General features: G+C 33.6%; 3 protein-coding genes across 5 annotated transcripts; 2 read left to right on the top strand and 1 right to left on the bottom strand.

Moving 5' to 3' along the window:
- The first annotated feature begins 4,793 nt into the window (after positions 1 to 4,793).
- LOC106351196 (cyclin-dependent protein kinase inhibitor SMR2-like) lies at positions 4,794 to 10,158 on the top strand. Its single transcript, XM_013791012.3, has 2 exons — positions 4,794 to 5,326; positions 9,939 to 10,158. The coding sequence occupies exon 1, from the start codon at positions 4,931 to 4,933 to the stop codon at positions 5,258 to 5,260; it is 330 nt and encodes a 109-aa protein (XP_013646466.2). The 5' UTR covers positions 4,794 to 4,930; the 3' UTR covers positions 5,261 to 5,326; positions 9,939 to 10,158.
- LOC125610150 lies at positions 7,770 to 9,354 on the bottom strand. 3 transcript variants are annotated; one of them, XM_048782053.1, is made up of 4 exons: positions 9,069 to 9,354; positions 8,729 to 8,996; positions 8,195 to 8,282; positions 7,770 to 8,086 (listed from the first exon to the last, which is right to left on the bottom strand). In XM_048782053.1, exons 1-4 carry the CDS (start codon positions 9,198 to 9,200, stop codon positions 8,044 to 8,046), a joined length of 531 nt encoding a protein of 176 aa, XP_048638010.1. In that variant the 5' UTR covers positions 9,201 to 9,354; the 3' UTR covers positions 7,770 to 8,043. The 3 variants fall into 3 exon arrangements, with proteins under 3 accessions (XP_048638010.1, XP_048638012.1, XP_048638011.1); XM_048782055.1 differs by having other exon boundaries at positions 8,195 to 8,245; XM_048782054.1 differs by having other exon boundaries at positions 7,770 to 8,245.
- Positions 10,159 to 10,736: 578 nt separating the features above from the next.
- On the top strand, positions 10,737 to 11,918 carry LOC106346354 (histone H2B.2-like). Its single transcript, XM_013785653.3, has one exon. It carries the CDS (start codon positions 10,828 to 10,830, stop codon positions 11,716 to 11,718), a length of 891 nt encoding a protein of 296 aa, XP_013641107.2. The 5' UTR covers positions 10,737 to 10,827; the 3' UTR covers positions 11,719 to 11,918.
- Positions 11,919 to 11,980: the final 62 nt, after the last annotated feature.

Here is an 11,980-nt window from a genome sequence, read left to right as displayed (position 1 = left end):
ACCGGGTTTTTTTCGGGTTTTATAGTTTAGGGTATTTTCTGGGCGGGTTTAGTTTGGGTTCGGGCCGGGCCGGGTTTTTTTGCCCATGACAACATCCCTAGGTGTAATGTAACCCATTCGCCTCTGACCCAAGATCAGGCCTCTTATATAAGCCCAACATTGGCCCAATTTACCAATAAAATTCAATATATATCTATAGGCTATAGCAAGATCTTGTTGTCATAATTACCTAACTGCCATTTCTTTTACTAACATTACATGTTTCATTAAGGGCAATCAAATAATATTAATAACACATCTATATTGGATCATTATTTTCAGATCCAGCCCACATCAAATCTCTCTTGGGCCATTTGGGCCTATAAAAAAATCATATTCAATTCTCACTTTTTTTTGGGCTATTGAGTCCAAGTTCAAATAATTTATTTTCGACTATTCTTAATTATTATTTTTTTTTTCTTAATATAATTTAAACATTCATAAAAATAATTGAATTTTTTATTGAATAGTATAAATCTTTATTAAAATTATATAATTTTTTAATTAAAATATTAACTACATAATAAAATTAATTTATCAGAGTTATACCAACTTAATTCATTAACAAAATAAAGTTTAATTTTTTAAACATAAATAGTCATTTAAAATGAAATACGATAAATAAAGATAAAAATTTTAAGTCTTTTATAAAATAAAGCACAAATATATGAAAATGTGATATTTACTAAATATTTGTCAATTGAAAAAAAAAAACAAAAATAAACCCGCGCTTTGAAAGCGCGGGTCAAAATCTAGTTAGCCTTTTGTATCTTATAACTAAATTTGTTCATCTTTACAAGCCTACAATATTTTTCTCAAAGAAAGATTATAATGATATGTGATGGAAAAGAAACTATATATATTATTTATTTACATGCGCAAAATATTATTTTTATTTTTTTGACATAAAATAAAGGGATAATTTGCTCAAAAACAAAGGAAAAGAGTGGAATTAGTGAACTAACCAAAACAGTGAAAAATGCAAAAAGGTTAGTGAAGTGGGGCAATGTAATTGTCGAGACTACCCCTCTGTTATAGTCAGTTTTCCGTTTCAGAGTGTAGGGTAAGTACAATTAGTATCTTTAGAAATCTGTCTACGTACGATAAAGATTTGGCAAAGATTTTGGATTAGATTTGAAAATATTTTTCTTTAAAAAAGAATGGATTTTTTTTCCTGCAAGCAAAACCTTCTTCATTCAGTATCTGACACATTCGGTGCCCCAGCAAAAAAGAATCCAACTATAGGATTTGCATCAGTAACATAAAAGCTCACAAGATCAGAATCGCCGCCGCCACCGCAGCAGTACCAACAAAGCTCAGCTGGCGGTTTGAACATGAACATGGAAGTGAGCAGGAGAAGAAGAGAAGAGGTAGACCGAGGAAATACGGAACGGAAACTGCGAAGCCTCACTGATTTTTGTACATGGACCTCCTTCTTTCATCGTTAGCCAACATGGTGGAGAGTCTGGAGATGGTGGTGGCTCCGGCGGAGGGGGGTAACCTCGCCTACTGTTAAGAAGATGAGAGGACGAACTACTTGTTATAGCTTGGGCCAAACATTGGAAACAACGCAACTGATGTAGCAAAAATAAGTCTTCTGAAGGAAGTGGGACCGATGGTGGGTGTGTAGAATTCTAAATCCAAAAATTGACTTAGCTTTTCTATGGTGATATGTGTATAGTTAAGTTTACACAAGAATGTCTTTTGTGTGTACTCTTCATTACAGATAACTTTAGCCTGGTTAAGTTTATTTTTGGGTTGATAAGCTTTCTTTTCTTGTGACCGATGAGAGATCACTTTTACAAAACCGGTTATAAGAAATTTTAGCATTGTTTGCTTTCTCATTTGGCTTGTTAAACTTTCTTGTAACCAATGATGTAATATATTATCATGCAATGTAATTGTTTCATTGTCAAGTCGTTGCTTATACCATTTAACTTTCGTAAGATAAGCATTCCCAAGCTTTAAAATCATGATGAAACTCAAATTTTAGCCATATATCAGCCTTAGAAAATATGGAAACTTGTTGTAGCAATGAAACTTTCTTGTAATAGATGAGGGATGATTTTTACAAAGCCAGTTATAAAAAAGTTTAGCATGGTTTGCTTTATCTTTTGGCTTGTTAAACTTTCTTTTAACCAATGATGTAATCTATTACCATGTAATGAAGTTGTTTTACTGTACAAGTTGTTGCATATATCATATAACTTTCATAAGATAGCTGGTTATGCTAAATATACGACAAAGTTAATTTATGATTTTAAATTGATATCATAAGAAGTCAAATTATAGCTATGACATATTAAATGAACATACAAATAATGTTTATGTATATTTACTCGTCTAAATGCCAATTTGTTGGACAACTAATATAATATATATCTGGTTAGACAATAAATTACATGGGATGAAAGCTGAATTGTTGGTAATGTCAAGCTGTTAGACAATTAATAAAATATTTACACGGTCAACAAATAAGTTATTTGGGAAAAAACTTGTTTGAATCTTGTATATCACATTTGTACATATGAATCATAATATGAATATAAAAGATGTTAATGAGAATTGTAGCAGCTAACTAATATCATAGTCAGTTAAATATGACATTCTTTTGCTAAACTATGTGAAATCTAATAAATTATGTTACCAACTGTTATTTAATTAACCAATAATTAAAGTTTCATTTTTACCACAGTAGCACAGTAGCAACCAAAATCGCCGTCTTCGTATTAAATTCAAGTTAATATGAGAAAATATGTTTATATATACGTATAATCTTTAGCCGACTAATTAAAGATTCATTCTTACCCCAGTAGCACAATGTTAATTATTCCGTCTAATAAATTATGAAAACGTCTATTATTTTTGGTTTGTTACGATGCACCAAAAATTATTTTAACCGTCTAACACAAATTACAATATAACTGACATTGACATATCCCCAAAGAACCTTCTCAATGAATCATCTTTTTCTCAAACAATCAAACACAAATCTTCTCATACCAAACGACGAACCATGCTGTCACCATCTCTCTCGTTTAAAACCTTAAATATTCATTGACCATGTGTCCAAAGCTTAGTTCTATATCCATCATATATTGGATTTGACGACTAAATCAATTATTTATCCATCTAATATTTTGTCAAACTAGTTAACTTTCTTGATTCAAATCCAAAGAACCAATCACATAATGTATTTCATTCTAACCATAGTGCTAAAGTGAAATTTCTAATGGACTGGGGAAACTTTAACTATTTACAATCACATTTATCCATAATATGTTTACAAAATGTTGTTATCCAGCTAAAAACATTAAATACATTGGCTAATAAATTATGTAACCGTCTATTGTTTGGGTTTGTGACAATACCAAAATATTATTGTTGCCGTCTAACATAACTTACATTACAGTTTCACTATTTATAACCCTATAAGTGAAATGATATCCTTATTTTTAGTATCATCTGGGTTTCAGCTGGTGATCTGAAGTTTGGCAATTTCCATAAGATTGAACATCGACTATCTTTGGGACGAAGCTTCTGAAATAAGTACCAGAAGCATCATCCTTGCTTTTAGCATGTTCTCCATCTCTTATCTCCAAACTGATTAACTTCCCCTTTTCTCCAAGCACTTACAACTCCAGTTTTCAACTATAAAACTATAAACAGAAGCAACTGAGAAATAAGTAAATATGATTTTTTAAAATTAATCATGTAGCTAAACTTCAACAATAACACACAAAATGAGAGGGATATGAGGTAATAGGCTGTAAAACTTGGTAAGGAAGATGAAACGCGAGGAAAGCGTGAAACCTAGAATTAGAAAGAAGAGGGAAATGTGGGGAGAGAGACCTTCATGGCCTTAAACGAAGATAGTATTCCTAGATTGAAGAGATTGTGGCGTCCAGATGTGCGAGCAATCGAAAGAAATAATGATTTGAATTCCAAAATTTTTGATAATAGGCAAAAGAGAGAATTCACTTTGATCTGACGTTACAAAAATATATGAGTACAGAAAGTAAGATCTATCCAAATCTTTTTTACAAGATTTTGTTTATCAAAACCGTAGAGTTCATTTTGGGAGAGTAGGGGCAGCAGAGTCACAATGAATTATGTACAGTGATAACACAGTGGTCCATTGGTACGTAGTTAATTATGGAAAAATTCTTTGGTAGGAGTCCTAATTTCTCTAAAATAAAACCATTCCATTAACTGGATGGTTAAAGACATTATTTAATGGGCTGTTTTAGCTAAAGTATGGGCCACTCTATATAAAAGAAGGTAAAAACAATTAGAATAGAAGACTTTGTTAAATGGGTTATTTTAGCTAAAGTATGAGTATATGAAAAAGCCCTTGGATATTCTGAGCCCATTAATAAATATCTCTTCAGATATTGGTTAACTTGGGCGAATTTCAAACACAAGTGGAGGATGACATGGCAGTAGTTGATTGGCTTAGACAATAGGTTGCGAAACGCGAATAAAAGTCCAAGGAGAGTCGGAAAGTAGACACATCAATTATATGAAAATATCATATTTTTAAGTGATGAAATGAGTATCCTATGCCAAGCTTTTGTACGTATTTAGACATACTAAATTGACGTGACACATGAGACTTATTTTGGATAAGCTTCTCCGTTAGCTTTCAGTATTTTTATCAAAATTTTGAAAATGACAATTAAGCTGCACAAAAAGCATTGAATATATCCGAATATTCAATCAATATTATTAGTACATGGACATTTAGCAAAATACGAACTCTTTAGTTTTCTTCTCTCTCTCTCTCTCTCTCTCTCCCTCTATCTGCCAATCACTTTGTATATTCCATTTCACTTTATATTATTTCCTTTTGCAAGACAAATCACACGAAATTATCACATTTCATGTGACCATGTCCAAGGTTCTCGAGCCCCTAGAAGAAGAGAAAGTAGAACATAAACCAAGAAAACAAGAAGAAGAAGAAGAAGAAGAATTGAAGCACGAAGAGGTGTTAGGATCTTTGTGTACACCAACTTCAAGTGATCATAAGATTCCGGAGCTGGATACTTGTCCTCCGGCGCCAAGAAAGCGACCGCGCGAGGTTCCTCCGACAAAGAAGAGAAGATTGTCTAAAGATCTTCGGTTGTTCGAAGCCACCGACGTTGGGAGCCACGAGGTAGAGACTCTCTTTGTCCATAACCCAAACCCTGTCCGTAAAAAACGGAGGAGTAATAGCGCGTGAATCTTTGCTGTGTTTCTTCTTCTCCACAAACTTGATTGTGTAGATTCATCGATCCTTTCTATACCTACTAGAGGCTTCGTCCGCGCTACGCGCGGAAAATGTTGAGTCTTAATAAATTTGAGATTAAAAATTTAGACGATAGATATAAATCATGTCTTTTAGCATAAGTCTGCGAATAATCTCATGTAAACTCTTATTCAACAAAAAAATGAAAAGATGAAATGTAGAAATCATAGATAAGATGGTGAACAACTGAAGAAGAGGTCGTGTGGATGTGATGGGATCTCTTTGACTGAGAGAATAAACTTACAGTCATAATATTTTTGTTTGAATGTTGGTCGATCATTAATCAGATGAACTGTAAATTTGCATAGTTTTAGTATTATGTAGAGAAAATTTTGTTATTGATCTTAGAAATATTTTTGAGAGTATGTACATACCTTTCGATTTCATACGTGACCCACGTGGACGACATCGTTTCTTTTTTTTGCGTGTGGCCGTCTGAATTATTCGCATGGTGAAAATCAATTAGCTGTTTATCTTAAATTAGCAAAAAAAAGGAGTATAACCGTGATATGACGCACTGAAATCGTTTCCTGAAGTTGGTGGATTCTTTGAGGAATGTGTTGCATGTGAGATATCACTGTAAAACATGCGATTTTAAGCAAGAGCATACATTCACCGGTATTACAAAGTTATAATATATTTAAATTAATATTCCGTTAATTATTAAATATTTCATAAAAATAAAAATAATTTATTCTAATGTTGTTTGAATTGATAATATATGTACATACTTTTTTTGCAAAAATTATTAAGTCTGCGTGTGTAACCAAAACAATATCATTCATACAAAGATTAAGAAATTAATACGAAATTACAGTTGTCTTACCTACAAAACTTCTAATAGTATAGTTAGCTAACTTCTTAATACAAATTTTATATCATTGACTATATAGATAGATATTATTACATTGCTTACCACGTTTTTATCTGAAATACATAACTTCCTGTAAAATTGTAATTGCCATTGGAATTACACAAGAATGTCCAATACGATATATTCGAGTTGTATTTTGTAATATGAACCTTATAATTAATATATTTTCGGCGTCTTCTAATATGTAATTTGGCTTGTCACATGTATTGCTTTTTGGTCTACAAATTGTATTAAATAAGTAAATTTTTTTTTTAAAATGGTTAATTTAAATAAATTAGCACTCATCATTAAAATGGGTTATAATTTGTAAACTATATAATATTCTATACAAAAATAAATTTATTAACATAGGCTAAACTCTTATATCTATAACTATATATATACAAAATATAATAGTATATAATAAACTTTTGTTCATATACTATTTTAAAACATGTTATTAGAAAACCTTGAAATTTTGGTAATTCATTTAGAATACTAAAGAAAAATCAAATTTAAATTATAAATAAAATTTTCTTAAATAATATGATATATGCTACTATGCATAAAAATTTACTAAAATAATAGAGCTACATTATTTAAACAGAACAAAGTTTTTACTTATAAATTCTGTAAAATACTAAAAGGATATATGTCAAAAGTATAATATAAATAAATGTAAAATGTGTTATATGCAAAATACATAAATCAAATAATAATATATTTTAAGGATGTTTTCTACATAATTATTTCAGATAGTTATTTTATTGTACCTAACTTGAAATATATCAGTAAGTAAAAAACTAATATAAAGTTAAATGTATTAAAACATCACTATCCAGTGACAAAAAAAAATTAAAATCACTATATATTAATAATACCGAATAATAAATATAAACAATAATATCATAGAGTTACACAATATATAACACTAAAATATAAATTATACATTTAGAACTTTGGTTTGGAGTCTGTTTTTGCAAGTCTTTCTCAGAATTTTTTTATATTTAGTCTAAAATTTATCTTTATGTAATTGTAAATCCAATCTTTGATAAATAAAGGTGTTGAATAACGTTTTGGAGCAAAGATAATAAACGCAACAAATGGCCTCAAACAATTATGAACCTTAAGGGGAGAGCCTAGCTTAGAAGCAACGAAAAGTATAAAAGCTTCTACGCTGAATAATTCAAATCAGTTTTAAGATTTAGCCATGGCTTATTTCCGACTAAACACTGCAGAGAAAGAAGCAGGAGATGACTTGTTTACGTGCAAGCGATGTGGCTTGGTCGGAGGGTGTGCTATCCATTCTAGTCTTGGACAGTGACTGTTGCAACCAACTCGTTGCAGAACAGATATGTCAATACAGATACCTGCTTACTAATATGTTGAGTTAATATTGATTCGATTTAGCTTACAGAGCTTCTGGAGAATAGTCGTGAGAAGGTGGGAGAGAGCGGCTGTTGGTTTAGGCAAGAAAGAGGTAGGTTTATGAGAGAATCGTTTCCAACAGGGTATTAGGCAAGAGGTATTAAAATGTTTGCTTTGATTGCGTAATAGTAAATCACAGTTTCAAATCATTAACGTAGGTAATTCAAGCAGAAAAAAAAATGAATGATTAAAATCATTTTTTCTTCCACTTTGTTTCAAAACAGGGAGTCATTCTATATGACTAAAGGAAACTTAAATCCAAAAACATCAACAAAGAAAAAAAAACAATGCAAATAGAGTGGTGCATATAGATGGAGCGCAAAGTCAATCCTGTCTTTTTTGGATCACTGCTCGTGTGATGGTTCTCCATGGTGATGATTAATGGTGGGTGTTAGTTATGGCTAAACGTGTGTGCGTATTTACAATACGTGAGCGTTTAGTTTCTTCTGATTCTCACCTCCTCTTCAAGCATCTGCACACTGCATCATTTGAGACAATTGGAACAATCAAATCAAAATTTTCCTAAATTTTGGAAGTATCGTAAACAAAAAATATCAAAAGTGGAGTTTTATCTTTACTACTACTACCTTCTGCTCCAAGAAACGAACCTGAGAAGATATAACTGTCCCCCTTTATGTCTGTGAATATTCACAAATTTAAAAGACTCGTAGCACTCTGTCCTCATCACACCAAATTGCAGCATAGGTAAATACAATACATAAAAGATCATAATACAATATGTAAATTGCTCAGAAGGATAAGAAGCAACCATATAACGAAATTGTATTAAAAAACTTAAACATAAAAGTCAAAAACCAGAAGTCTGAAAGGAAAAGAACACAAAGCCAAAAGAGAAACATAAAAAAAACGACTTGGAATGCAGCAACAAAACAATCACTGCATAAGAAGATAAGTAGAAAACGCATTAGCCACTCTTGGGACGTTTTGTTGTAGGTACCTCACGAGGATATCTGTGTGATTGTTAATGGCTAATGAAGCTATCTGTGTGATTGTTAATGGATAATGCAGCAACAAAACAATTTAAATACGCAGACATCAAACATCAACTCTCATAATATACCAAACGTGTCATATAATCTGAATAATCAAACATGTCTTACCATAAAGATCACCCCTAGAGTCACAGTTGGCCCTAAACTCTTCATAGCTGTGGAACCTGAACCTATCGTCTGGAATCAAAACCGGAGGGTTCTCAAGCACCGACAAAGAAGAATTCCAAGAAAATGATACGGTGGCGACATGATCAGCAACCCGATATTGCTCTTTGCTCCTGGATCCGAAAAAGTTGCTCAAGTTATACACAGAACCAGCTACCAGATCAAATATCCCAACACGTCCGGCTGGGACAAAACCCTGAATCACGGTTCCCTGTGAACAAATACAAATCATCGATTAATATCATACTAAAGCAAGAGGAAGAAGCTAAAAAGACAGACAAACCTCTTCGTCGATAAGGAGCATTTCTTGTCCAATCAGGGTTTTCGTGTTTGGATTGCAAGCCTCCCAGAAGTGAATCAAACGAAACCTCAGGTCAGCTTCGCGTGGGCCGGGTGAAACATCTCTGAACAACATCACTTGGTCGGCACGGGGGGGGGGAGAGAGCGTTAGCAGCCTCTGGGTTCATCGGATTGGCGGACGAAACAGCAGCCTTCTCGTTAGGTTTCATCACAGTCGCGGAGGTAGCAATGGACTTCCCGTTTGGTTTCACAGACGCGGAGGAGTGGACGGTCTTCTCGCTGGTCTTGCGGTCGGTGGAGATCAGAGATTTGCTGGTGTGTTCCATCGCGATGAATGTTAGAGAGAAAGTTATCAATCTTGATGGAAAACATAAGATAAGAAAACAGATTTATAAATAGGAAAATGGAGAGGAAGGCGAAAGGATCCATTGAATGAGCTTAGCCAAGGTTTGATTAGAGGAGTTACTGGCGTTATTAGTCAGTAAAACAGATTTGGAAAAGAGAGAGATGGAAGTCGAAAAGAGAGATGGAAGATTACGGATTTGGAGAAAAGAGAGATGGAAGATATGGAAGTTGGAAAGAGAGATGAAAGATTTTTTAACAAAAAAAAAGAAAAAAAAAGAGAGATGGAAGATGTGAGAACGTATTAGGGTTACGACAACAACGCTTAAGACACCGGGCCAGCAGAGAGTGGGCTCAGAACATGCAAATAAAACAGGCCGAAAACATCAACAGCCCAAACCAACTTAACTCACCGATGACATGGCCATTTGCTGCATTATTACTGGACGAATTTCCAGTCCGACGTGGACCCCCTCAGAGGGCTTTATATCTGGCTTTTAGTATAGTTTTGATAATATTTAACTCGTTTCGTGTTTTATTTATTTCTTTTGATGGGATTGTAACTCTGTTTATGTACAGAGGTTTTGTTAATATATATCGATCTTGTGTATGTCTCTTACAATTTGATTATCATGTCTCAAAATATGATATGGATTTTTGTTTGTAAGATTTAGCAATAAAATAACTTAAGAGATAAGAGTAATAGTGGGTGAAGTTTTATTTTTTCTTAAGAGCACTTTCCAATAAGTATCTCAAAATTAATAAAAAATAAAATAAAATGTAAAGTATAAAAGAGAAAGAGTTCTCAAATAAAATACCCTCGAGATACTGCTAAACACATGTTATCTTCTAGTTAATTTAATTTTCTTCTTAACATTAGAATTTTATCATAAAGTTAAAGTTATATAATAATAGTTAGAACTACATTTCGAGTACTATCTTAAAAAAAATATATTGCTAATGATGTTTTCTACACATTTTTGTATGTTTGTATATATATCGACATACAAAATGGACATGTTTGCATTTTGCATTATAATTTTTATTAATTGATTTAATCAGATAAAATTGATATTTTTACTACTTGTGGGGGAAAATAGCTAGATTACACACTCGTGTCTTTTTTTTTCGACATCACACTCGTGTCTATATCATATACAAGTAGGTGACTGATGACTAAATTCAGCGGCAGTGCTGTTTCTCTAACTCTAACCAAAGGAAAATAAATCCTCTTATTGATATTTTTGCTGATAAAAAAAAACCTCAAATTTGATACAAAACATATAAAATATTAAAAAAAAAATTGTAAGGGTAATTCACCTAAACCTGTAATTTTAAAATTATCTTTTTTGTACAACCACCACGTAGTTGGCAGTTGAGCACCAACATTACAATCTTGAATGACACGTTTCACCACATGTCAATCCAAGAATTACCGTTACACAAAACCCGACAAGCTACCTAGCCGACAAGCCTTCTTTTATTTAACCACAGAACATTATTACGGTTTTACTAACGAAGACAATATGGCGCCGAGAAAATCAAAGAAAGTGGTTTCTGTGACGAAGAAGAAGAAAGTAGTAGAGGAAACAATCAAAGTAACTGTCACGGACGGAGTTCCAAATGTTACCACCAACACCGACACACAATATCTAGAGACACAAGAGCTAGACACCCAAGAGCTTGAGACACAGGATCTGCCGTTCTCCCTTCCCCTCGAAGAAGAAAACGTTACTAGGGTTGAGATTCCGGTCGATGTTGGATATGACCGGTCCCCACCGCCACCTGAAACCGTCGCTCCCGCAAGTGAAGGCACCGTGAAGGAGACCCATAAGGTTGAGATTCCGGTGGAGTTTGGAGATGACCGGTCCCCTCAGCCGCCTGAAACCCCCGCTCCAGCAAGTGAAGTCCCTGCGAAGGAGACCCATAAGGACGAGGAGAAGCAGGGGAATAAGAAGACGACCTCAAAGAAGAGGAAGAAGAATAGATCGGAGGTAGCGGGAGATGAGTACAAGAGATATGTGTATAAGGTGATGAAGCAGGTGCATCCGGATTTAGGGATATCGTCCAAGGCTATAACGGTGATTAACATGTTCATGGGAGATATGTTCGAGAGACTAGCGGTGGAAGCGGCGAAGTTAAACGATTATTCAAAGCGGAGGACGTTGTCTTCGAGGGAGATCGAAGCAGCGGTGAGGCTGGTTTTGCCTGGTGAACTTAGCCGACATGCCGTGGCTGAAGGCTCCAAAGCTGTTAGTAACTTTGTTGCTTATGGTGCCAAGAAGCGTTAGTTTAATTAGTATGTCTCTTGTTATTTCCTTTTCTCCAACTTGACGGTTAGGTTAGGATAAGGTTTAACTCAGTAGGGTTTGTAGAGATGTATGTTCTCTATGTGTGTTTTGTAATAATGTCGTTTTCTTCTAGTTTTGTGTCTTCTGTTCTGTAAGATATGTGTTTACTTTCACATATTAAGAAATAGTTTTAAAAAATCAAACCAAGTGGCTTATGATTTTTGCTCTTTTTTTATGTAGTGTTCTAAAAATGTGGTGCTAA

The sequence above is a fragment of the Brassica napus genome, chromosome A6, assembly GCF_020379485.1.
Source record: "Brassica napus cultivar Da-Ae chromosome A6, Da-Ae, whole genome shotgun sequence".
NCBI classification, from domain to species: Eukaryota; Viridiplantae; Streptophyta; class Magnoliopsida; order Brassicales; family Brassicaceae; genus Brassica; species Brassica napus.
This window is presented reverse-complemented; position numbering and strand designations above follow the sequence as displayed.

What these genes read in the sequence shown, in the direction of transcription:
- LOC106346354 (XM_013785653.3), top strand. Translation starts at nt 10,828, where the DNA reads ATGACACGTTTCACCACATGTCAATCCAAGAATTACCGTTACACAAAA.
- LOC106351196 (XM_013791012.3), top strand. Translation starts at nt 4,931, where the DNA reads ATGTCCAAGGTTCTCGAGCCCCTAGAAGAAGAGAAAGTAGAACATAAA.
- LOC125610150 (XM_048782053.1), bottom strand. Translation starts at nt 9,200, where the DNA reads ATGTTGTTCAGAGATGTTTCACCCGGCCCACGCGAAGCTGACCTGAGG. An exon ending in CTCTAGGGGTGATCTTTATG is followed by an intron (nt 8,283 to 8,728) that starts GTAAGACATGTT and finishes TGATGAGGACAG; the next exon opens with AGTGCTACGAGTCTTTTAAA. An exon ending in TTCGTTTCTTGGAGCAGAAG is followed by an intron (nt 8,087 to 8,194) that starts GTAGTAGTAGTA and finishes CAAATGATGCAG; the next exon opens with TGTGCAGATGCTTGAAGAGG.